Below are 26799 nucleotides of genomic sequence, written 5' to 3'. Positions count from 1 at the left end.
GCAGGCACGGGGGGGGGGGAGGAATCCACCCTGGGGGCTGCATTTCCTTCTGGGCAACCTCCAAAGGGCCGAGAGGCAGCAGCGGGTAGGGCCAGAGGAGTTAAATGCGGCTTTTGTACAATAGGCTAGCTTCTGCACACACAGAACCTCTGTCCTCCCTCCAGACAAGCAAAGATCAGAGTTCAAGCTTGTTTTTCCATCCAGGCAAAGACACTCAAGGAGGGTGTGAAGTAGGGCCAGTCGGGGGCGTGGCCTGGGTTGAGGGGCGTGGCCTGAGGAGGAGTGTGGTGTGGGAAGAGTCCCGAGGACCGTTCTGGCCAGGAACTCCAAATCAGCCCTGTTTTATAGCCGCGGAGATATATATCCTGGTGGCTGTAACTCCGAAGGCCTCGGCCAACTGGCTGACAGCTTGCGATCTTCTTCCTTGAAATGATCCAGGCCAGGCCTTGAGGTCTGTACGTTGTGCAGCAGGCAGGCACACAAACACACCCACTTTCCGTACACAACACCCCTCCTGCTTTGATACTCCTAATTAGGTTTCATGGATGAAAAACCATCACCCGTTCTCCTCTCCCCACCCCCCACCCCCACAATCCAAATCTTTGCTTGTTAAGTGCCTCTCAGAGACATCTGCTTATTCTCCAATGTAACCTAATTCCCACCCGCCCTGCAGCTGTGGCACCTGGCCCTGCCGTTAGGCGAGGTGGAGCAAGCGCTTTCAGACGGCACCATTTGGAGTTTTTTCCATTGTTTCTGTTAACAATTTCTGATTGTACTAGGCCTGGGTGATGTGTTGATACATCGCCCAGGACCAGTTTGAGGGCCAGAGCACAATGGCGCCTCTACCCAGAGGTATATTAACAGGATGTTTAGCTGGTGATGCATCGTGTTATAGAAAAAAAACCTGCTCCTTTTCCCTTATGAGGTATTCCAGAGTCCTTAAGTGGGTTCCCTATCGGTAGGAGAAAATAACAGAGGCCAACCAGAGAATAAAAGGTAAAGGGGCCCTTGACCATCAGGTCCAGTCGTGTCCAACTCTGGGGTTGCGGCGCTCATCTCGCTCTATAGGCCAAGGGAGCCGGTGTTTGTCCGCAGACAGCTTCCAGGTCATGTGGCCAGCATGACTAAGCTGCTTCTGGCGAACCAGAGCAGCGCACGGAAATGCCGTTTACCTTCCCGTCGGAGCGGTCCCTATTTATCTACTTGCACTTTGACGTGCTTTCGAACTGCTGGGTTGGCAGGAGCTGGGACCGAGCAATGGGAGCGCACCCCGTCGCAGGGATTCGAACCGCCGACCTTCTGATCAGCGAGCCCTAGACTCTGTGGTTTAACCCACAGCGCCACCTGGGTCCTAGAACCAGAGAATATTGAGAAGCAAATATTGAGAAGCAAAGCTAGTAAGCCTGATCTTTATTAAACTGTTGCAACAGGGTCCTCACTCACCACAAGCAGGAAAGAGGAGGAAACCAGAACAAAGGTGTGCCAGCCCTTATATAGACTTTTGAAATTGCCCACCGTCCCTCAGACCATGTGGTGGGCTGGACTATATTTTGAAAAAATAATAATGAACGAATTCCGATGCCCCACAAATAACCCAGAGATGCATTTTAAATAAAAGCACATATTCTACTCATGTAAGAACACCAGGCAGGCTGCACAAATAACCCAGAGACACATTTTATTATTATTTTTAATATTTTTATTGAACAAATTTAACAAAATACATTATCAATCAATATAACCAGTTACATTTCCCCCCTCTTTTATGCCCTCCCGTCCCTCCCTCTCCCACCCCCGAGACTTCCCTCAGCTCCCCCCTCCGATTCGTTTACACGCGTTATTCTCTGCATGTTATAAAGTTGTACATATCATTGACTTATCTACCCTATGTTCTACTAATAAATTGCGAATGCTTATTCAAAACCTGCCAAGGATTCCAAGTCCTCTTGTTGTCTTTTTAAATAGTTTGTAAAAAGTTCCCATTCTTCCTTGAAGTCACAGTTGTCCTCTTGTAGTTTGTATGTTAACTTTGCTAGTTCCGAATAGCTCCTCCGATTTTCTTGCCATTATTCTTTCGTTGGGACTTCCTCATTCTTCCATCCTTGTGCTAACAAGACTCTTGCCGCTGTTGTAGCATACGTGAATAAGTTCTTTGTTTTCCTTGGCAGGTCTTGTCCTAAGATCCCTAACAAAAAATGCTTCTGGTACCCAGAGATGCATTTTAAATAAAAGGACACATTCTACTCATGTAAAAACACGCTGATTCCCGGACCGTCCGCGGGCCGGACTGAGAAGGCGAATTGGCCGCATCTGGCCCCCAGGCCTTGGGTTGCCTACCCCTGCCGTAGCTCAAGACCACCCCAAAAAACATCAGACATACATCACAGATGGAGGCGGTCTCCAGCAGAAATCCTGTTTGCCAAGATATCTGTTAATGGTCACTGATTGCTTTACCTAGGCAGCCTTGCCAATTCGGAATCCAGGTCACAGGCTCACCCTATTCACGCACAAATATGCCCTTAAGACAGGTAAGCAAAAGTCCATGGAGAGGCCTTCCCGTTTCCTTCCTCCAGGCAGAGAAATATTTGAGGTCAATTTGAGAGTCAAAATGGCTTGAGGATTGCTCTCCAGTACTATTTCAGACACAGGGTTTATATACATATGTATGTGTTTGCCTTGTACATTTATGAATGTTTGTTTTATTATATTTGGGACCTTAGAATTCTTAGAACAATCGCAATGTTGAAAAGCGGATATCGCCGAGCCCAAATTTTGTGTGTGTGCTCTGTTTATGCATGTTACTAATTTTTATTTAACCTACAATGCGGATAACGGCTAGAATATACGCCGGCGTGTGGTTTCACTTGCAGATACTTGAAACCGGACGAAGACAAGAAATCCAAGCACAAGACGGCGGTGAAGAAGAAAACACTCAACCCTGAATTCAACGAGGTAAAGTCACTCTGGGTTCAGGCGTTTGTTACAGGTCTATGGGAGGTGGAAAGAGTCCTGGATGGAGGGACATAGGGTTGCCAAAGTCAATAGAGGACAGGACTTCTGTGCCTTTAATTGCCCTGCTCTCTTTTGAGTCTGGAAACCTTAAAGAGAAACCAGCAGACCCTTTGTTTAATTCCCAAGCAAAGGGTCTGCTGGTTTCTCTTTAAGGTTTCCAGACTCAAAAGAGAGCAGGGCAATTAAAGGCACAGAAGTCCTGTCCTCCATTGACTTTGGCAACCCTAGAGGGATGTAGGAAGGTGACACACTCTGACCATTGGTCCATCCAGCTCAATACTTTGGTCTCCAAAGTTTCAGACTGAGGACATCCCATCCCTAGTCTTGAAGCGATGAAGGAAGCAGGTCTGGAGTGCTGGGGAGCTTAGCAACAAGCAAAATACCAGGCTCCACATATTTTATTTCTTCCAGGGGTATGGGGGTATGGACCAGCCCTTCAGATGCCACTAGGCTACAACTCCCACAATCCCTGGCCATGCTGGCTGCTAGGATTTGGAGTCCAATACACAGGTGGCGCTGTGGGTTAAACCACAGAGTCTAGGGCTTGCTGATCAGAAGGTCGGACATGACTGGACCTGATGGTCAGGGGCCCCTTTACCTTTTTACCATCTGGAAGGCCACCATTTCTCCATCAGGGCAAAGTGGGCACTGCCCCACCAACCTGTATCTACTCTCAGCCAACACTCATCTTCCCACTTAAAACCAGTCCAGGAGTTGGCACTCTTTAGCAGGGCACCAAGTAAAAATGAGTTGGCCCTTGCTTGACACTGAACTTAAGAACATAAGAGGAGCCTGCTGGATCAGGCCAATGGCCCATCTAGACCAGCATCCTGTTCTCACAGTGGCCAGCCAGATGCTCCTATGGGAAACCCACAAGCAGGATTCAAGCACAAGAGAACTTTCCCCTCCTGTGGTTTCCAGCAACTGGTATTCAGAAGGATTGCTGCCTCCCACCATGGAAGCAGAGCGGAGGCACCGTGGCTAGTAGGTAGCAATAGCCTTCTCCTCCATGAATTGGTCTGATCCTCTTTTAAAGCCACCTAGGTTGGAGGTCGTCACTACCTCCTTTGGGAGGGAGTTCCACAGATTAACTATGTGCTAAATGGACTTTCTGTTATGTGCCCTGTTTCTTCCAACATTCAGCTTCATTGGATGTTCCCAAGTTTTAGCGTTATGAGGGATAAAAAAATAAAATAAAATTATCCACTTTTTCAATTCCATGCGTAATTTTAGAAACTTCTGTCATGTCGACTCTTACTCACCTTGTCTCTAAAATAATCGTCCCCAACACTCTGGCGCCACCTCCTGTTTGGGCTCCCAGACTTTTGCACCATCAGCCCCTATTGGCACCAACAGCAACCCCTGCAAACTGCAAATTCTCCAGTGCACCACCAGAAGTTTGCAGCTTCTGGTTCATTGAAAGAGTGCTGGACGATAGGAGTGAGAAGTTCGGAAACACGTCCTGAATGCAAGTTTCTCTCTTTCCGCTGCAGGAATTTTGCTACGAGATTAAGCACGGTGACTTGGCGAAGAAGACCTTGGAGGTGACGGTGTGGGACTATGACATTGGCAAATCAAACGACTTTATTGGTGAGTCTGAGGTTCCCAAGGGAGATCTGAAAACCTTTGATAGTTTAATTGTCAAGGCACTGGACTGTTAAATGTTACCTGGATTCAGCATGTCCTTTACAGCAGATTGCACAGATTCCCACTACTGTAAGTATCTTCCCACTAGGGATAGAGGGCTCAGCTCTTGTCAATTTAATTTCACAGTGCATGACAATTTCACCTGTGTTTATTCTTAAACCCCTTCCTTCCCATTTCCATATTAATCTGTAATTTTTTTAAAAAAAATCCATAATTTTTTTTATTTCAATACATACCTGTATGTATCTAATCACAAAATAGTATCTTAAATACAGAGTTTATTTCAATACACACATCCCCCCCCCCCGAAATTCACATTTTGCAACACATTCTGGTGCAGTTCTTCTGAGCTAAGAGTCTATGTTGCAAAATGTATAGAAGTACAAAAACTGAAGAATAATTATGGCTTGGTTCCATAATTTGGTCTGTTCCCCCATTAGCATAATTGTAGGGTTGGAAGGGACCACGAGAATCATCTAGACCAACCCCAGCAGTGCAGGAATCTGCAGTTCAGGAGCCCCAACATGGGACTCGAACCCGCGACCCTGAGCTTAAGAGTCTCATACTCTGAGCTATCTCCTTCCTCCTTAAAAGAGGAAGCCCCAGCCAATATACACACAGAGCTTTTAGAAGGCTACAGGGGTAAAATATGATTTGGGTGAAATTGGTGGGATTAGGGGGCAGAGTCTGTGAATTTAATTAAGTGCATCCATTTCTCTCCACCCCCTTTCCCTTTTTTAATTGCATTTTGTGGATGAACAGATAAACAACAAAGCACAATGGCCGGTGAAAATGCAAAACAACTTACCTCTCACTGTCAGAGAGTCCAACCCCCTGCAATGCAGGAAGCTTTTGCCCAACATAGGGCTTGAACCCACGACCCTGAGTTTAAGATTAGTCTCACACTCTTCTGACATGCTTGATTATGTTCCTCCACCATTCCTTTTGAATTGCTTCCTTTGCATTTAAAGGCAAGAGCTGTTTGACATTGGAGTGGACTGCCTTGGAAGGCAGTGGACTCTCCTTCATTTGAGGTTCTTCAGCAGGTTGCATGGCCATCTGTCAATGATTATTTAGCTGTGATTCCTGCATTGCAGGGGGCTGGAACATGGGGTCCCTCCCAATTGTGCAGTTCTATGACTATATGAAATGAATGGGGTGAAATGCCGTGTTGTCAGCGTAATTGATGCAGTGCGTAAGACAAACTGCAGCGGAACTGCAACGAAGGTGGGGAACAACAGGGAACAACGTCTCCTTACATCTCTAAGCATCCCTTCTATCAATTACCATTGATATAAGAAAAAAAGCTGCTCTTTTTCCCTTATGGGGTACCCAAGAGCCCATATGGAGTCCTCTTTTTAGGTTCTCTATCGGTAGGAGGAAATAACAGAGCCCAACCAGAGAATATCGAGAAGCAAAGTAGCTAGTAAGCCTGATCTTTATTAACTGTTGCAACAGGGTGCTCCCCTCACATGCAGGAGAGAGGAGGAGGACCTAGAACAAAGGGGTGCTCGCCCTTATATCGACTTTTGGAATTGCCCACCCTCAAACTCCAGACCACCCCCAGATACATCATACCTACATCACAGAAAAGGTGGTCTACAGGTGAAACTCGGAAAATTAGAATATTGTTGAAAAGTGCATTTATTTCAGTAATGCAACTTTTTATCTTTTATTTTTATTTTTACAAATGCTTTCTTTTGGAAATTCCACAGTAATAAAATAAATAGTTACAATAATACAAAAATAAACAAAAATAAACATCACTATTACATTTCATTAATTACATTCCATTTATAATTGACCCGCCTACGACAAATAATTACAATTACAACAAATAAAGGCGTGACATATTTTGCTTTACATGTCATGCATCTATCTCATATATAGGTTTCACCTTTTAAGTTGCGTCACTGAAATGCACTTTTCGATGATATTCTAATTTTCTGAGTTTCACCTGTACAACAGAAATCTGAGTGTGTTGTTTATCTCCTGTTTGGCAAGTTACCTGATTGCGTTACAGTGGTGCCTCACTAGACGAATGCCCTGTAAGATGAATTTTTCGCTTAACGAAGAGATTTTTCTAGAGGTGGTTGCCTCGCTAGATGAATTCATTTTACGAAAAATTCGTCTAGCGAATCACAGTTTCCCATAGGAATGCATTGAAATTCAATTAATGCGTTCCTATGGGCAAAAAAAAAAAAATCCCCAATGCATTCCTATGGGATTCGCTAGACGAATTTTTCATTATACAAATTGACCCGTGGAACAAATTAAATTCGTCTAGCAAGGCACCACTGTATCTGGGTTTTGGCCACCACTCTTTTGTTATTATAACTACTTAATTCCTGAATCTAGGTCACAGGTCACAGGCTCACACCCGGTTCATATCTTGAATGTGCCCTTATGACAGGATTTGTGAGGAAAGAGACAATGGGGACCTTAAAATTCTTATAACACCATGATGCAAATGCAAATTTTGTACTGATCCTTTTTGGGGGGGCGGGGGATGCATAAACAGCCACTACTAGGCTCTGCCTGCCCATTTGTCTCTCATTTGTCTCCCTCAGGTGGCGTCGTGCTTGGGATCAATGCCAAAGGGGAGCGCCTGAAGCACTGGTTTGACTGCTTAAAAAACAAGGATAAGAAGATTGAGCACTGGCACACGCTCACAAACGAGCTGCCGGGGGCCCTCCTCAGCGATTAACCTCACAGACACACCCCGGGTACCTGGGAAGAGCATAGCACACAACCCTGGCCAAGGAACAACGGCTGCCTTCGGATTTCCTGTTTACTTCATGGCATGGGAGGGATCCCATGTCGGCAAGGATTGAGAGGGGGCGGGCCTTGCTTGGAAGGTCCCAGCTCCAGCCAATATGCAGGGAACTATTTGACACTGCTACACGCCCCCCTAAAACAAAACAAAAAAAAACCACAACAACTTGTTATTTCCTGTTGTTTGCAAGCTTCAGTCCTACAGATTTCTCTGGGATGCCTTGAAATTACTCTTGCAGCAAGTTGGTTTTGTGTGTGTGTGTGCGTGTGTGTGTTTGGGGGGGAGGGAAAGTCTAGAGGGCGCATGCATTAGATCTGTGACTTCTTTGATATTCTGGATTCAGTCCTTGCTGCCTTGTGAACACAGTGGCAACATGAATGCACAAATATATAGTATTATAGATATATAGATACATGGGTTAGGGGTTTTTTCCTCTTCCTCTTCTCTTTTGGTTTTTGTCATATGTAACTAATGCAAAGTGTTTTGTTGAATCTCCAAATTAAGAGATACTCTGTGACATCTCTAGATGTTGTTTGTCCTCGGTGTATGTGCGAGAGATTGGGGGTGAAGGTGGGCAGGGGGTGGTCTGTTTTCAATTTTGCTCTGAAGTATTTCAGCTGTCCTGTTAGATAAGCGGCGAAGAAGCTGTGGCCCTCGAGATGCTTTTGGATTCCAACTCCCATCGCTCCCCAGACCAGGGCCGTCTTAAGCATATCTGGCGCCGTGGTGCAAAGATCCCTCTGGCGCCCCGCCCTGCCCCGTTTCCCGGCGCGGCGCCCCCTGGTGGCCTGCCGCCCTGGGCCACCCAGCCTTGCCGTAGGGCCGGCCCTGCCCCAGACCACTGGCCATGCTGGGACCTAAGAATGTAGGAGGCTGCCCAGGGCCGTCTTAAGTGCCCCTGGCGCCGTGGTGCGGGCGGGCGCAGCTCGCGGCGCCCTCCTGGCGGGCCGGCACCATGGTGCCCTGCGCCACCCAGCCTGGCCGTAGGGCCGGCCCTGAGGCTGCCTTATACCCAGACCGTTGGTCCATTCAGCTCACTATTGCCTGCACGGACTGGCAGGAGCTCTCTGGGGGTGTCCTACAGGGAGTCTTTCCCCCCAGCCCTATCATTGGGGATTGAACCTAGGGGACACCTGCACGATAAGCAGATGCTCTGGGTGTTGGAGTTCAATGTCTTGAGGCCCGCAGCTTCCATGCCGCTGTGTCTGACAATCTGCTCAAAACATGAACGGTCAACACACAACACAAAGGGCTGTGTCACTCACCTGAGGCGACCGCTACCTTCTTGAACCCTCATCTTCTCCGGCCTCTTCCCTGTTAAGAGAAAACGAGAGAGGCCGCTGAAGAATTGCCAAAGGCTTCTCGCTGGTTTCCAGAGAATTATCCAAGCGGGAAGATCAGAGGCAGATCAGATCCTCCTCACTGGAACCTCCAGTTGCTCCATAAGAACTGAGAGGCCTGACTTTTGTGCAGCTAACACACCTGATAAACCAGAAGCCTTCCTTGTTTGGCTACTACAGTTCTCTGGCATCAAACAACACACTCTCTCTCAGCTACTCACCAGAGTCTTTTGCAAGGCAGAAATTTAGGGCAGATCCTTCTTCTGTAGCTCTGAGTCCACAGAGGGTTTTCATTCCTGCTGGGAAGTCCAGCCTGCAGCTGAATTCAAAGACCAGCACCGACTTCCATAAGTGTCAATACATGTTAAAGAAACTGGGTCTGCTGGGCTTATTCAAAAAAAAAGAATTATTCTTCTGTTAGCACAATATAGCCTCTCTAGTTAAAAGAGAATAGATTTATTCTCTGTATCATTTTTATGCTTTCTTTCACGTGCAAAGGTCTTTTTTTGGGGGGGGGGTAGGTTCCGAGTTGTTTTTTTCATGTGAAGTCATTGCAGAAGACCATCAAACTCATATCTCATGGCTTGTATCCAAAGGTAATCATAATTAGGGATGGAGGAGAAATTCGGTTCCGTTCAAATTTTACGGAGATTCTCTCTGATCCACGCTTTCAAAAACAATATGCAAACTGAAATGCAGCTGTCCTTCGAAATTCACAGTTCTCTGAATTTCACAACGCAGTTCTCCAATCAAATAATATGTATATTAGGAAAATGTGTGCACAACACCGCATATGTTAGTGAAAATAAGTTATAAAATGTGTTTATCAGGCAAAATTGCATACAAAAATAAGTATGTTAGGGAGGAGTTTGCACTAAGATGCTGATGAATTTTCCTGCAGACATTTTTTTAAAGAAATTGCAAACTGATGCAGAAATCTGGAGAAGCAAAGACTGCAAGAAAGAGAAACAGAAATTAACAGACCCAGTCATCCCTAGTCCTGCTCAGAGTAGGTCCATTGAAATCACAGCTACTGTAGGTCTACTCAATCAAATGGTCCTACACTGAGTAGATACTGTAGTTGGAGACAACCCAATGCCTTTATGGATCCTGTGAGATTAGTTTACAGATTTAGCACCATTTGCAAGAAGTTATTTGGATACTAATCCACAAAAACTGATGCTTTTCAGATGCTGCTACCTTGGGGAAGGGCCACGTACTCGGGAAACAGGAAGTGCAAAAAGTACTTCCTGCTGTCATGGTTTAAAGCTGCTGTTGTTTGTGGATCATGCTGGAGGAAAAATACGCCAAATGCTGATTGCAGTCAAAATCTCTCTGCAATATTTTGTATTCCAGGGGAAGCCTTGCCAATTTTCCTTAACTCCTCCGTCCTGCACTTGTTACCCAACTAGGTGCATTTCATTTTGCCCGAGGAAAGATGTTTTCTGCAATCAGCCGGATTCTTCCATTAAAAAGGCTTCTCCACCTCCCCAGCCACAAACAGTGCTTTAATAACTGCCATACCCAGGAAATCACCATTCATGGAGTCATTTTCAGCCGCAAGCTCTTTTAGCGGACGGTGAGCAAAATTGTGGCCAATTTTCATCAGGTGGTTCTGCGGAGATCATTTTCTGTTGTGTTCCAGAAAGCACTTGAAAAGGCAATATCTGGCACTTTGAAACGATGAGCTGTTTGGAGAAAGCGTTTCGGAGGCACATTCAGATACCTCTCGTGTTTTCCCATCGTTGCTTATTGCCGGTGAGAAAAAGCAGGAAAGGGGCATTTGCAGAGAGCCTCCCGTCGTAGATTTTGCATCACAGCCCCATGTTTAAGCAAAAGAAAGCATTTTCCACGCACACCCCAAGGCTTTCAGGGTTGTTTTCTCACTGCCTGTATTGTCAGCATGAGCCTTCTGCATAGGGCAAAATAAATATTTCCACCACACTTCTATGGCCAGATAATTTCCCTCCACGGAATATTTTCCCTAGGTACAGAAGCGACATCGCTTGCAAAGAGCCCTATGGAACAGCCAAGTTGTATGCCTTTAAAAAACAACAATAATCTCAAAGATAAGCTGTTTTCAGTGTCACAATATTCACCTTCCTGCTGATTTCCGTGGGTACATGATCCATTGCGGATCCTTTTCGTTTTCTATCAAAAAGCCCTTTTTTATCTGGACTCTGTACATGTGTAAATAAAAATATATATTCTACGGTATGTATATTTAAAACAAAAACTATTGCATGTCAAGTTAGTGGTTGTCATGCAACAGACTTGTTAGATGTTTGATACCAATGTTTTGCTACAGTGAGTTGGCCGCAGAAGCCTGTCCTCTGGGCTGCTTCCCCACAGATCAATTTTGTATTTCAGTATTACTATATGTACTTTTTGGTCAGATTTGTTTAATCTTTATAAATAGAACCGCAAATGAATAATAAAATAATTGACGAAAAAGTTTCATTTTGGAAGTTGATTTGATTGTATTTCTGTGCCGTTTTCCATTCAAATGAATCCCAAAGCGGCTCACAAACAATAAATAACACGACAGAGCATCACAAGTGCAGCATAAATCACATCATATAATTAACAAACAATCAGTAAAACAATTACAATCTATTAAGTACTGTTTGCAAACCAGCAGCTAAAGAATAAGCGAAACATCACAATTACAGTGTGAGTCAAAGGATGGACAAATCAATAAGGCATTCATACCCTACAAGGCAATATTAACAAAATAACAACTAAAAAAATATGTTGGACAATATTAAGTTCACACACACTTCCCCAGCGATTCATAATCTTTCACTGTTCAGTTCCTTAAAATATACATGCACATCCACCCAGCCAGGGGACCTAACAGAAATACCTGCAACAGGGCTATACTTAAACTTATTAGTTGTTAACTTAAACCCAAGTCCCATCTTATAAACTAAGTGTGCAACCCTATAGCTTGTTTAAAGGTAAAAGGTAAAGGGACCACTGAGCATTAGGTCCAGTCGGGACCGACTCTGGGCTTGCGTGCTCATCTCGCATTATTGGCCAAGGGAGCCGGCGTTTGTCCGCAGACAGCGTCCGGGCCATGTGGCCAGCATGACTAAGCCGCTTCTGGCGAACCAGAAATAGCTTGTTTACTTTGAAGTAAAAGCTGGGCTGCATTTTTTTTCCAGTTGGAACTCACCAGAACTCAGTTCCGCCACCTCTCAGATGGTCGCTGCTGCCATTATAAGAGAACGAGGGAGTTGTCCATAGTGAGTTGGGGCACCTCTTTTTCTAGAAAAATAGCGCTGAGTGAGAATTACATGTGTTGTATTTCGGGTGAACTTGTTCAGCTGAGTTATTTTCTAGGTGAGTTTCCGGGGCACACGAGTCAGTGGTGGGTGGGACTATAAACAGAAGTGGGTGGAGTAAGGAGTGTGGATTTTATCACACATTCTCTATCCTCCATTCAAACAAATAAAAAAGCAAAAGCATTATTGGAGTTCAAGGATTTAGCCAAGTGAGGCCAAAAAATCAAGGAGGATGCAAAGCAGGACCTGTGGGGTATGGTCCAGGGAGGGTTCTGACGGCCAGACAGAGATGCTTGGAGGGCTTACACACACACACACACACACACACACACACACACACACACTTCAGCCATTTAAACTAAGCATCCAAACACTGAGCAAGCATAAAAGAAAATCCCACTCAGTTAAATGGAGCAGCTTCTTGACAGTCGTACATAAGCAGCTCTTGAACTTCATCTCCTTTTTGGATGGCGAGCTGATTATTGAGACCCGGACTTAAGAAAGCTTAAGGTGCCTTAATGCCCGGGATCTGCTCCAGATTCCCGACCCACCTGTGGCCTTATAAAGGGGGCAGGCAGCCCTTCGAGGGAGTCGATTGCTTGCTCAGCCTCGCCCAATCTCCGTCCCCAGTAGGAGAAATGCAAGCTTCAAATGCTTCGTGGGTTGAAGTGAGAAACAGCACCCCGGGCCCTTTTGAGGGGCCGCAATGGCCCTACCTGGCCCCACAGAGCACCTACATATCAGTGGCTGTCCTCATGGGGCTGGTGGTCATCTCGGCCACCTTGGCGAACGGCTTGGTGATTGTGGTCTCCATCCAGTTCAAGAAGCTCCGCTCTCCTTTGAACTACGTCCTGGTGAACCTGGCCGTGGCCGATCTCTTGGTCACCTTCTTTGGGAGCACCATCAGCCTCGTCAATAATGCCCGCGGCTTCTTTATCTTTGGCCAGGCGACCTGCGAGTTCGAAGGCTTCATGGTCTCCTTAACAGGTAGGGAGAAACCCTTTGGTTTCCTTTGAAAAGCAGTGATCAGGCCTTGCATTTATACGCTGCTGTTGGAGCGCATTCGGAGCGCACTGTGCGTCGTACATCTCCATAATCTGCACAACAGTTGCATTTTCATGCCAGTGTTATGATCCTCGTATTGCAGATTGGGTGGGAAGGGATGCCTGAAGCAGAAGAAGTCAGAGTTGACCAACAAACACAATGGGATACCTGGAAGGGCCCAGCTTAGTAGTAGAGCATCTGCTTTTCACGCAGAAGGCCCCAGGTTCCATCCCCGGCATCTCCTGGAACAGTTAGGAATTTTACCCTTTCTGAAATCCTAGAGGGAGCTGCTGCCAGTGAGTGTGATCAATACAGAGTTAGATGGATCAAGGAAGATGGATCAAGCTCCCATCCAGGAAGGCAGCTTCCTACATTCCTCTTTAAAGCAGCCCTTAATTCAGAACCCCAAGGACTGGAACCTTGCTTCATATTTAGAAGACTCAGTGGCAGAGCATGCAGAAGGTCCCAGGTTCAATCGCCAATGGCATCTCCAGTTGGAGCTGGGGGAGAATGCTGCCTGAAACCCGGGCGAGCTGCTGCCAGTCAGGGTAGACAATACTGAGCTAGATGGACCAACTGTCTGATTCAGTATAAAGCAACTTCTTTTTTATTTTTCTAAAGCTCAGCAACCTTGATTTTAAAAAGAAAAATGGATAGCGCCACAGTTTCCCATGAGTGAATACCATTTTGTGCTGCTATCTGATCATTTAGAACAGTGTTTCCCAACCTTGGGACTCCAGCTGTTTTTGGACTACAACTTCCATCATCCCTAGCTAGCAAGACCAGTAGTCAGGGATGATGGGAATTGTAGTCTGAAAACAGCTGGAGACACCAGGTTGGGAAACACCGATTTAGAAAACTCTAGCCATTTTTGAGAGTGTGCTCTAGTTATTCCCCTTCTCTGTGGTCAAACTCTCCTCTCTAGCCCTTCTTTTTCCAACTAGCATAGGCTGGTCCATTAGGGCAAATAGGGCACTGCCCCAAAACCCTCATTCTCAGCTCAGCCAACCCCCCACCTCTCTGCCATCTTACTTACAACCAGCCCAGAGGGTGGCACTGCCCATCAGCTTCCTCCTCCTCCTTAGTCTCAGCGTTGCCCTTGCAGAGGAGGAGGAGGAGAACAAAACTTGAATTGCTTGGCTCTGGCGCCACCTGCTGTTGGGCTCCCTGCCTGCTGCCCTACCATTTCCAATGGGCACCCGTCAACCCTGAGTTTATGTTATGAATAAAACCTGCACTTTCCAAAGGAAACGTGCAAAAGCTGTGCCCGCTATATTTGGCTCTGTTTATCCCTGAGCTCTTTTCGAGGATGGGAGATGTGTTCTCTGTTGTTCTAGAAGGCATGACTAGAACCAAGGTGGGAGCAGATATCGGCTAAAACTTTGGAGACACTGCCTGATGGGAGGAGGAGCTTAACACGGGAGCTGAACTGTCCCAGGAGGTGGTGAACTCTCTGCAGCTGGGGGTCTTTAAGTTGGGTCAGCTACCTGCCAGGTACGCTGCAGATGCCAGAGTCCTGCACTGAATAGGGCTTGGACTGGATGGCCGCTAAGACATCCCTCCAACCCTAAAATTCTAGGTTCCTCTCTTCTTCTTTATTCCAGGGATTGTGGGTCTTTGGTCCTTGGCGATCCTGGCCTTTGAGAGGTATCTCGTGATCTGCAAACCACTGGCTGATTTCCGCTTCCAGCCCAGGCATGCGGTGCTTGGTTGTGCTTTCACTTGGGGGTGGTCATTAGTCTGGACGGTCCCCCCACTCCTCGGTTGGTGCAGCTACGTCCCTGAAGGTTCGTTGACAGGGGACTTTAAGATTAAGATATCTTTATTATCATTGTCCCCTTGCGGGAACAACGAAATTACTCGGTTGCTACATCCACTCAGATAAAGCATTCCGCATAATCCAAAATTACAAAACCTAATTAAAAACAGCAAATATAATACAAAATAACAAGTAAATTAAGATGACTTCAAAGTCCAGGCTTTCCATTTAAGGCCAAAATCGCTCTAGAGAAGAAACTGTTCCTGAGACGGCTCGTTCTTGCCTGCATTGTTCTATATCTCCGTCCCGATGGCAGGAGCTCAAAGAAATGGTGACCAGGGTGCGTTGGATCTCTTGATATGTCTAGTGCTTTTCTATGGCACCTGGTGGTGTAGATTTGTTCTAAGGTGAAGAGTGAGCAGCCAATAATGCTCTCTGCTGTTTTAATAATTCTACACAGCCCTGCTCTATCCTGAGAAGTACAGCTTCCGTACCACACACATAAACCGTATGTGAGCACGCTCTGTATGGCACAGTGATAGAAGGCAAGCAGCAGCTTTTGTGGAAGATGGTTTTTAGGAGCCACCTTGTGCCGTCTCAGACTGTTTGACCCTGTAGCCCTGATCTTTTGAACAGGAGGTGCCATTAGGGACCGGACCCAAGAGTTTTGTCTACATTTAACCACTCTACACCAGGGTTAGCCAATGTGGAGCCCTACACATGTCACTGGACTCTGACTCCCATCATACCTGACCACTGGACATGGACGTAGCCAAAGGGGGGCAGGGGCGGCAGCTGCCCCCCCCCGCAGATCAAGTAAAATAGAAGTACTTAACTAATCATGTCAGTTCTGCGCCCAACAACCACGTCCTGCCCCCCTAACAAAAATCCTGGCTACGCCCATGCCACTGGCCATTCTAATAATAATAATAATAATAATAATAATAATAATAATAATAATAATTTATTTATTATTTATACCCCGCCCATCTGGCTGGGTTTCCCCAGCCACTCTGGGCGGCTTCCAACAAAATATTAAAATACAGAAATCCACCAGACATTTAAAGCTTCCCTAAACAGGGCTGCCTTGAGATGCCTTCTAAAGGTCTGGTAGTTGTTATTCTCTTTGACATCTGTTGGGAGGGCGTTCCACAGGGCAGGCGCCACCACCGAGAAGGCCCTCTGCCTAGTTCCCTGCAACTTGGCTTCTCGCAATGAGGGAACCGCCAGAAGGCCCTCGGTGCTGGACCTCAGTGTCCGGGCAGAATGATGGAGGTGGAGACGCTCCTTCAGGTACCAGGAGAAGTGGGGGGGGGTTTCACTCCTGGATTCCTATGTCACATTTTTAGTAATAGAGAGGGAGGACATTTCGTCACATATTAAGAAGGATGCCCGAAAGTTTAGTGACAACGCCGGGACTGGGTTTGTCGCATATTAATTGGTGGCAAAGTCTTTGGTTTTCGTTACAGATGGCAACTATCAACAAGCAGTAGCATTTATGCATATCAAGTCCAATGCAACACATTTCTTTCCCTTGAGCCCAAGAGAGGGTCTTCTTGCTTCTTGCTTCCAAAAACTCTTTTGTAGCAGTGCGTAAGTTATCAGTCCATTGCTTGCCTGTCCTCACAAACTCCTCCGGACACAGCGTCCGATCTAAGAAACACACATTCACTTTTAACGGGAGTTAACAAATTAACAAGGGAATGATTCAGCGTTTCCGGGGCCTTAAAAGGTTTCCTTTTCCCCAGTACAATTCATTCTTTGCAAAATACATTTCCCTAACGAATGCAGTACGAACACTCACGAGTTTTCTCCCTTCCTCGAATCCTAGGCTTGAGAACATCCTGCGGCCCCAACTGGTACAGCGGCGGAAGCAGCAACAACAGCTACATCATGACTTTGTTCGTGACCTGCTTTGCGATGCCTCTCAGCACAATCCTCTTCTCCTACGCCAACTTGCTCATGACGCTGCGAACCGTGAGTACCGGGCAGAGTGGTGCTTGTGCCTGCCCTGTGCTGCTTCGAGCACATCGCTGTCGACAGCCGGGGGCAACGAGCGGTGCCCTCGACGCTTCCCTGCCTGATCCTTCCCGCAGGTGGCGGCTCAGCAGAAAGAGCAGGAGACAACTCAGCGGGCTGAGAGGGAGGTGACGCGGATGGTTGTCGCCATGGTGGCTGCCTTCCTCGTCTGCTGGCTGCCCTACGCCAGCTTCGCCATGGTGGTCGCCACCCACAAGGACCTCACCATACAGCCAGCGCTCGCTTCCCTGCCGTCATATTTCTCCAAGACGGCGACGGTGTACAACCCCATCATCTATGTCTTCATGAACAAGCAGGTAAGCACCCGAGGGGAAGCTGAATGATTGTGGGGAGGGCCGTTTATTAGCCAGGCTCATTTGTAGTCCTTTTTTCTGGGCAATTCCGTAGGCTGGAAAACATCTATGCACTGTGAGTCAATCAATCAATCTCTTTATCATGGTCAATGACTAATATTCAATCTCTTTATCATGGTCAATGACTAATATTCAGCACCCTGGAAGTCATCACAGAGGGCTTCTTCCAAGGCAGTGGACTACATATGTCAGGGTTGGGGAACTTTTCTCAGGCTCAGGGCCAAACTAACTCATAAGGAACCTTCCAGGGCTGCCTTCCAGTAGTAGTAGTAGTAGAATCATGGAATCGTAGACTCATAGAATCACAGAGTTGGAAGAGACCGCAAGGGCCATCCAGTCCAACCCCCTGCCAAGCAGGAAACACCATCAAAGCATTCTTGACATATGCCTGTCAAGCCTCTGCTTAAAGACCCCCAAAGAAGGAGACTCCACCACACTCCTTGGTAGCAAATTCCACTGCCGAACAGCTCTTACTGTCAGGAAGTTCTTCCTAATGTTTAGGTGGAATCTTCTTTCTTGAAGTTTGAATCCATTGTTCCGTGTCCGCTTCTCTGGAGCAGCAGAAAACAACCTTTCTCCCTCCTCTATAGGACATCCTTTTATATATTTGAACATGGCTATCATATCACCCCTTAACCTTCTCTTCTCCAGTCTAAACATACCCAGCTCCCTAAGCCGTTCCTCATAAGGCATCGTTTCCAGGCCTTTGACCATTTTGGTTGCCCTCTTCTGGACACGTTCCAGCTTGTCAGTATCCTTCTTGAACTGTGGTGCCCAGAACTGGACACAGTACTCCAGGTGAGGTCTGACCAGAGCGGAGTACATTGTCGTCCCCCCAAAAATAATAAGACACTGTCTTATATTCATTTTTCCTCAAGAAGACACACTATGGCTTATTTTCAGGGGATGTCTTATTTTTTTTAATTACGCGTCCAGCCTCACCTCTTCCTTGGCACCCTCCAGAACTGTGTTGTTGTTGTTTAGTCGTTTAGTCGTGTCCGACTCTTCGTGACCCCATGGACCATAGCACGCCAGGCACTCCTGTCTTGCACTGCCTCCCGTAGTTTGGTCAAACTCATGTTCGTAGCTTCGAGAACACTGTCCAACCATCTTGTCCTCTGTCGTCCCCTTCTCCTAGTGCCCTCAATCTTTCCCAACATCAGAGTCTTTTCCAAGGATTCTTCTCTTCTCATGAGGTGGCCAAAGTATTGGAGCCTCAGCTTCACGATCTGTCCTTCCAGGGAGCACTCAGGGCTGATTTCCTTAAGAATTGATAGGTTTGATCTTCTAGCAGTCCATGGGACTCTCAAGAGTCTCCTCCAGCACCATAATTCAAAAGCATCAATTCTTCGGCGATCAGCCTTCTTTATGGTCCAGCTCTCACTTCCATACATCACTACTGGGAAAACCATAGCTTTAACTATACGGACCTTTGTCGGCAAGGTGATGTCTCTGCTTTTTAAGATGCTGTCTAGGTTTGTCATTGCTTTTCTCCCAAGAAGCAGGCGTCTTTTAATTTCGTGACTGCTGTCACCATCTGCAGTGATCAAGGAGCCCAAGAAAGTAAAATCTCTCACTGCCTCCATTTCTTCCCCTTCTATTTGCCAGGAGGTGATGGGACCAGTGGCCATGATCTTGGTTTTTTTGATGTTGAGCTTCAGACCATATTTTGCGCTCTCCTCTTTCACCCTCATTAAAAGGTTCTTTAATTCCTCCTCGCTTTCTGCCATCAAGGTTGTGTCATCTGCATATCTGAGGTTGTTGATATTTCTTCCGGCAATCTTAATTCCGGCTTGGGATTCATCTAGTCCAGCCTTTCGCATGATGAATTCTGCATATAAGTTAAATAAGCAGGGAGACAATATACAACCTTGTCGTACTCCTTTCCCAATTTTGAACCAATCAGTTGTTCCATATCCAGTTCTAACTGTAGCTTCTTGTCCCACATAGAGATTTCTCAGGAGACAGATGAGGTGATCAGGCACTCCCATTTCTTTAAGAACTTGCCATAGTTTGCTGTGGTCGACACAGTCGAAGGCTTTTGCATAGTCAATGAAGCAGAAGTAGACGTTTTTCTGGAACTCTCTAGCTTTCTCCATAATCCAGCGCATGTTTGCTATTTGGTCTCTGGTTCCTCTGCCCTTTCGAAATCCAGCTTGCACTTCTGGGAGTTCTCGGTCCACATACTGCCTAAGCCTGCCTTGTAGAATTTTAAGCATAACCTTGCTAGCGTGTGAAATGAGCGCAATTGTGCGGTAGTTGGAGCATTCTTTGGCACTGCCCTTCTTTGGAATTGGGATGTAGACTGATCTTCTCCAATCCTCTGGCCATTGCTGAGTTTTCCAAACTTGCTGGCATATTGGGTGTAGCACCTTAACAGCATCATCTTTTAAAATTTTAAATAGTTCAGCTGGAATATCAACACTTCCACTGGCCTTGTTATTAGCAGTGCTTTCTAAGGCCCATTTGACTTCACTCTCCAAGATGTCTGGCTCAAGGTCAGCAACCACACTACCTGGGGTGTACGAGACCTCCATATCTTTCTGGTATAATTCCTCTGTGTATTCCTGCCACCTCTTCTTGATGTCTTCTGCTTCTGTTAGGTCCTTACCACTTTTGTCCTTGATTATGGTAATCTTTGTACGAAATGTTCCTTTCATATCTCCAATTTTCTTGAACAGATCTCTGGTTTTCCCCATTCTATTGTTTTCCTCTATTTCTTTGCATTGCTCATTTAAGAAGACCCTCTTGTCTCTCCTTGCTGTTTTTTGGAAATCTGCATTCAGTTTCCTGTATCTTTCCCTATCTCCCTTGCATTTTGCTTGCCTCCTCTCCTCCGCTATTTGTAAGGCCTCGTTGGATAGCCATTTTGCTTTCTTGCATTTCCTTTTCCTTGGGATGGTTTTCGTTGCTGCCTCCTGTATAATGTTACGAGCCTCCATCCATAGTTCTTCAGGCACTCTGTCCACCAAATCTAAATCCTTAAACCTGTTCCTCACTTCCACTGTGTATTCATAAGGGATTTGATTCAGATTGTATCTTACTGGCCCAGTGCTTTTTCCTACTTTCTTCAGTTTAAGCTGGAATTTTGCTATAAGAAGCTGATGATCTGAGTTACAGTCAGCTCCAGGTCTTGTTTTTGCTGACTGTATAGAGCTTCTCCATCTTTGGCTGCAGAGAATATAATCAATCTGATTTCGATGCTGCCCATTTGGTGATATCCATGTGTAGAGTCGTCTCTTGTGTTGTTGGAAGAGAGTGTTTGTGATGACCAGCTTGTTCTCTTGACAGAACTCTATTAGCCTTTGCCCTGCTTCATTTTGAACTCCAAGGCCAAACTTGCCAGTTGTTCCTTTTATCTCTTGATTCCCTACTTTAGCATTCCAATCCCCTGTAATGAGAAGAACATCCTTCTTTGGTGTCATTTCTAGAAGTTGTTGTAGGTCTTCATAGAATTGGTCAATTTCACTTTCTTCAGCACCGGTAGTTGGTGCATAAACTTGGATTACTGTGATGTTAAAAGGTCTGCCTTGGATTCGTATCGAGATCATTCTGTCATTTTTGAGATTGCATCCCATTACAGCTTTTGCCACTCTTTTGTTGACTATGAGGGCCACTCCATTTCTGCTACAGGATTCTTGCCCACAGTAGTAGATATGATAGTCACCCGAACTGAATTCGCCCATTCCCTTCCATTTTAGTTCACTGATGCCCAGGATGTCGATATTTATTCTTGTCATCTCATTTTTGACCACATCCAGCTTACCTCCACTCATGGTTCTTACATTCCAGGTTCCTATGCAATATTTTTCTTTACAGCATCGGACTTTCCTTTCGCTTCCTTTTTTTTTTTTTTTTTAAAAATATTTTTATTAATTTTCCAATTAAAACCAATTATATCACATTCAATATTTCAAATTATACACATATATATATCAATCAAACCGAATGTTATGCCAAATCATCTAAATAATTTATTTTTGGGTTCCCATGCTTCAAGAAATTGGGAATTCCTCGCAACTGTCCACTGCCGTCTTATTTCTAAAGTTCAAATCGTCCTCCAAGCTCATAATATTCCAAATCTTCCCCTTACAGTCACCTAGATGTTTTCCACTTTCATCCGATTGTTCCAGCTGCTGAGATAAATGTCAAACGAAGTTTCACAGATGTTCTTTCTCCTGTGTGAGTTAATCAGTCCAGCCTCCCCATAAATCTTCTTAGTGGAGCTCCCTGTTGCGACGGAGTAGCAGCGCCATCTTAAAAGGCTCAAATCACTTTCATTTTCTCTCATAGCCATGAAGATTTATGATTTATTTATCTTTATAGAATTTACAGCTTTTTCAGGCAGGAGACCCAAACATCCAACCATGAACTCTTGGTAAATTAATGGATCTCCTTGCCCTATAGCTGAACTTAGCTTCAGGTCGCTGCTCCAATTTAAAGTGCGTCACAGCTCATAAATCCTCCGAACGCGTCCAGAACTCCTTCCGTCTGACTAGGGGGGGGCTTTTCTCATCGGCAACTTCACATCTTTAAGAAATATGCTCAGTAACAACAGCTATAACGTTCAACTCACACAGTCTTTTGCTTCTCTTTCACTCCAAACAAGCCAGGACATCGCGTCCGGGAAGATACGAGGCAACAATATGAAGAAAAAATAAAAACTTGCTTCCCTTATCGCTCCGTCCCCATCAATCCTTCTTCCAGATGCCGTACATTCTTTGACTCCTCTCGCTCAGCAGCATAAAATTCTCAGCAGTAAACAGCGCTTCTTCCCCTCCTTCTGAAGTATGTCCATAGATTTAAGCCTAATTATCTTCTTTAACCATGGAAATCCCCGCCATGCAGATTAGCGTCCGGGAGTCCTGGCCGTCGTAAGTGCTCAGCCCAAGCTCCCCCCACTCCAAAAACAGTCGGAGTGGGTCTGGGGGCATCGCGGGCCAGCGGCCCCTCTCCGTAACCCCCGGAGAGGGTAGGGGGTTGCCATTTACTCCCCTAGCAACCGCCAAATTCCTTACGAAGGTCAGAGAGATGGAAAACAGGTCCGCCATTCCTGCAGGCGGAAACCGGAACGGACTTTCCTTTCGCTTCCAGGCATATCCGCAACTGAGCATCCTTTCGGCTTTGGCCCAGCCGCTTCATCAGCTCTGAATCTACTTGTACTTGTCCTCCGCTCTTCCTCAGTAGCATGTTGGACGCCTTCCGACCTGAGGGGCTCATCTTCCAGCGTCATAACTTTTATATGCCTGTTGTCTTTGTCCATGGAGTTTTCTTGGCAGGGATACTGGAGTGGCTTGCCAGTTCCTTCTCCAGGTGGATCACGTTTAGTCAAAACTCTCCACTATGACCTGTCCATCTTGGGTGGCCCTGCATGGCATAGCTCATAGCTTCTCCGAGTTATTCAAGCCCCTTCGCCACGACAAGGCATTGATCCATGAAGGGGATTTACAAATTTACATCATATACCGAATTATTTTATGTAAATTACCAAATTTACATCATATACCAAATTTACATCATATACCGAATTATTTCCCCAAAAGTATCTTCAAAAATAAAGTTGTTTTAACAAACAAAACAGTGTGTCTTTTTCTTACATATGTTTCTTATATTTCCCCTATATACGTTCTCCATCTTTACTTGTTCTTTCGAACTTGACTTCCACTTTCTTCTCTCTTGGTTTTATTTTCCTTCCTTTATCTTTTTTGCGTTTTACTATTTCTTGCCTGTCACACGTGTATATCTTACTCAAAAATATATTTCGGACAATGGCTATGTATACTCTATGTTGTATTTTTTACCGTAATCCTACTGGTGTTTTATGAATTTACCATATACCTTCAAGTAATCAACAAATTTAACCCCATTCTTCCTGGTACCTTTGCTCTTTCTGTTTTTTTTTTTAAACATACTTTTTATTAATTTTACAAAATACAAAAAAACAAAAAAACGGTACATACTTAAACCCCTTTTCCACCTCCTTCCTACCCACCCACATGGGTCCTCCCCTGCCACAGAAGTATCCCATGTTTGTGAACAGTCAGAAATGGTCCATTTTATGCTTGGATTTCTGTCCTCCTCCCCCTCCCCTGACCCCAAAGCCCCCCCCTGCCACCAGGGAGCTCCAGCAAACCAGGGCAGTACGCAGGAGGACATCCATCCAACCATCTATTGTTATACCAAAAAAAGAGAAAAATAGAAATAGGAAAAAAAGGGGAAAAAGAAAGGGCGAAGAAAAAAAAGAAAAAGAAAAAAACAATACAAAACAGAAAAATTTTTCTTGCATTCATAGTTGAAAAACCATATTTTATGGGCTTCCCCTCCCCCCCTTCCCCGGTTTTCATCCCTTTTTTATCATCTGCAACAGTTTCTTACTTTATAAAAATACACCTTTGTATCTTATACAACTTATAAATCAATTGTTAACATTTTCATCTAATATTCAAATCACTGAAAATTCAAACTCCCATTTTCTCTTCCCGTGCCTAATTTTTTTTTTCTCCCTCTATAAGCCTCCATATTTTCACATTTTCCAAAATCCATTCACTTTTAAAACTATAACTATTCTCAATTTAACCTTACATCCCCGATTACCGGCTCCACCCCCCCCAATCCAGCAAATTCCAAAATCAGCAGACCAGTTATAAACCTGTTAATCCATCCTTATAATCACAACATCACTTTCCCTTCACCCCACCCCCTGTTTACAGTCTCTTGCCATCCAGGTCACCATACAGGACCCCTGAATTTCTTCTCTTCTCTGCATATTTTTTCCTTCTTCCCTGTGGGCGTTCTGGAGTTCCAATAATACCAATCGTGCCCCCCTCAAAGACAGGGCACTCCATCCAACTTTTTGTAGAGTAGAGTCATCATTTTTTTCATGGTGTGTTTCATTTTGTGTTGAATCATCACAGTCCTCATCTTCATCTTTTCCTTCCCCATCATTGTCATTCTCACATTGCTCTTTTTCAGTGTCAAAAGCTTCATCTCCTAGAAAATCATATTCCGCCATCACCTCCTGAAATTTCTGCTGTAACTCCTGTCGTCGTGTCTCCTCTTGACATAACTCTATTCTTGTTTCCCACATTAAGGTCAAAACAGACCGCTGGAACTCAGGGGAACACTTTTTTGTTGACATATTTCAGTCCTGCCAAGGTCAAAACTTATCACGTGGGGTGGAATATGATCACAGTTTATTTTCTCGACTCCATTTTAACAAGCTGGCTGCATTCTTCAAGTCTTGTTAACAATAAAGTTCGAACTCACATTTCACAAGCACTTAAGCCAAAAAAGAAATTCCACAAAGTCCAGAAATACAAAGTGAAGTAAAAATTGACTTATAAATCCTGATCAACTCACTGAATTGCCTAGGCTGCCGGCTCCCGAGGGAAAGAAAGGTTTTTCTTAGGCTTTACCTCATTGCTGCAGGGCAGTCATAAACCACAGTCTCTCTCCCCTTTTCACCCTGCATCAAAGGGGATATTCTCTTTGATGCCTTTGAGGGATCCTTTTGAATTACAAATCTTCTGTTTATGGCTTCGGGTTTCTATTTACTGTCTCTTTGTTGCCGTGGGGGGGGGGTGGCTTCCTTTTTTCTCCCCTCTCTCCCAGACCAAATTGTTTTATAATCCAAATCGTGAGGTTACTTACAGTCTTTTCCAATCGTTTTATTTTCGGAAGAATCCAGCGCTCTCCGCCTTCGGCTTGAAGCTTCTCCCTGCTAGAATAACGTTGCCGCTCAAAATGGCCCCCGCGACTTCTACCCTCCTCGCTCCGGAGCTCTTATTAGAGCTAACCGAAGAGTTGGGGAGTCCGGATTGGGTCTGTGCCGAGCAAATTGCCCTCGGGACGCCCTTCCCGAGGTTCTAAGGGGCGCAGCGTTGCTCTCGCTGCCCTCCCCACTCCTAGCAGAGACGGGCCGTCTCGGAGACGAGACGAAACCCCGCCGATCGACGCTGGCGCTGAATCCGGAAGCCCCTGGTACCTTTGCTCTTTCTGATCTCCAATTCTTCCTGTCAACCTTGCCAATTCTGAGTATTCCAATTTCTCCTCCATCTTTACGCACCACAACGAACTGCTCATTTGGACCCACCCTGGTTCTGTAGGCAAACGTGATAGTGACCCTGTTAATTCTTCCTTCCCGCCTTCAGTTCCGCAGTTGCCTCCTCTACACGATCAGCTGTGGCCACAGACCATTATCTTCCCAGGACACGACACCGGTTGTGATCAGCCTCCCAGGCCGCCTCACCCCCTCAGCTTCAGAAGGAAGCAGGAATCAAGTGTCGCCTTCCTAACAATGCAGGTGGGCAGGACCTGCTGCCGCCGCCGCCGCCTTTGAACGTGGCTCTCCTTTCCGTTCTCCAAGTCGCCTTGTTAAAAGTGCAAAATCTGGGAAATGGAATCCCACAGAAGAAGTCATAGTACCTTTTATCTGATGGATAGACAAATCTGTGAACTCGTTGGCTCCATGTATTTTCTTCCTCCCCAGCTTGTGTACTAAACTTTGCCCGTTTATAAATGTGAATTGGGCCCAGAAACAAATTGGCAGCCAGTGCAGTTGGGTCAGGATAGGTGCAATATGCTCAAACTGTCTTGCTCCTCTCAAATAATCCTGGTAACTGTAGCTTAGCTCTCACAGAGCTACAGTTCCCAGTACCCTAGGATCCTTGGGGGGAAGTTGTGTGCATGAAATGTGCTTTAGATATATGGTGCACGTGTGATTTATGTTAGAACAACAAGCCTCCAGGGGTTGCTGACCTTTTAACTCCCATCAGCCCCAGCCAACATGGTCAACAGATGAGTCCAGCAAGATCTGAAGGGCCACAGGTCTGCAGCCCCAATCTCAGAGGATGAAGCTGCCCTTCGGAAAAGCTCCAACTCTTTTCTCCGGCAGGCCGGTTAATCTTGCTACTAACACAACTGCTCTGCACACCTGTCCTTTTTCATCTTCTTCTGGCCACACTGCTGGGACCAGGAGTCGTGAACCCAATTTAACAGCCAACTGCATGATTTGCATTTTCTCCAACTGCTCTTGGGAAGAGATAAGTGTGTGTGCGCGCGCGTGTACACACACAGAGCTGCCCATATAAAGACTCCCATCTTATCTGCACGCCGGGTGAAAGGAAGAAATGAAAAACTGCCCGGTTCCTTTTGACCCTCTCAAGCCTTACTTACGCTGTCAAAATATCTTGCACCTGAAATAAAATATATTGCCCCTTTATTTTTCTTAGGTTAGGTTGTTGTTGTCATGTATGTGGTATTTTTTTAAAAAAATTGCTTGGGAGTTATTTTTAACAGTGGTTACCCGGAGCAGAAGAGAAAAGTGGAGCGAAATAAATAAATAAGGAAATCAAAGCAAATCACTTTGCTCAGGCCTTGAAGGGACATAGAAAACTTGTGTGGATTAAACATCTTTAGCACAAAACAGACTGATGCTAGGATCCCAAGGCTGTGTGCCAAGGTACTGCACACACAGAGAGGGGTTGCCAACTTCCCTTCCTGGCTGCAGCTTCTGCGACCAACGTAGACAGCAAGCACCATT

At 45.6% G+C, this 26799-nt stretch overlaps 2 protein-coding genes across 2 annotated transcripts in view; both read left to right on the top strand.

The window, feature by feature from the left end:
• The window catches only part of DOC2B (double C2 domain beta), a 132037-nt gene extending 120803 nt beyond the window's left edge, over positions 1-11234 (top strand). The window contains exons 7-9 of the mRNA XM_035139755.3: positions 2871-2952; positions 4506-4602; positions 7230-11234. Coding sequence (XP_034995646.1) covers positions 2871-2952; positions 4506-4602; positions 7230-7366 — 316 coding nt within the window. The 3' untranslated portion in view covers positions 7367-11234. The remainder of the gene's footprint in view (positions 1-2870; positions 2953-4505; positions 4603-7229) is intronic.
• A 1466-nt stretch (positions 11235-12700) lies between these two features.
• LOC118097178 (pinopsin-like) lies at positions 12701-26566 on the top strand. The gene is made up of 5 exons (XM_060283094.2): positions 12701-13049; positions 14711-14893; positions 16697-16842; positions 16962-17201; positions 25409-26566. The coding sequence occupies exons 1-5, from the start codon at positions 12701-12703 to the stop codon at positions 25550-25552; spliced, it is 1062 nt and encodes a 353-aa protein (XP_060139077.2). The 3' UTR covers positions 25553-26566.
• Positions 26567-26799: the final 233 nt, after the last annotated feature.

Source organism: Zootoca vivipara, chromosome 14 (genome assembly GCF_965207765.1).
Source record: "Zootoca vivipara chromosome 14, rZooViv2.hap1.1, whole genome shotgun sequence".
Lineage (NCBI taxonomy): Eukaryota > Metazoa > Chordata > Lepidosauria > Squamata > Lacertidae > Zootoca > Zootoca vivipara.
Note: the sequence above shows the minus strand (reverse complement) of the source record. Positions and strands in the feature narration are given on the sequence as shown.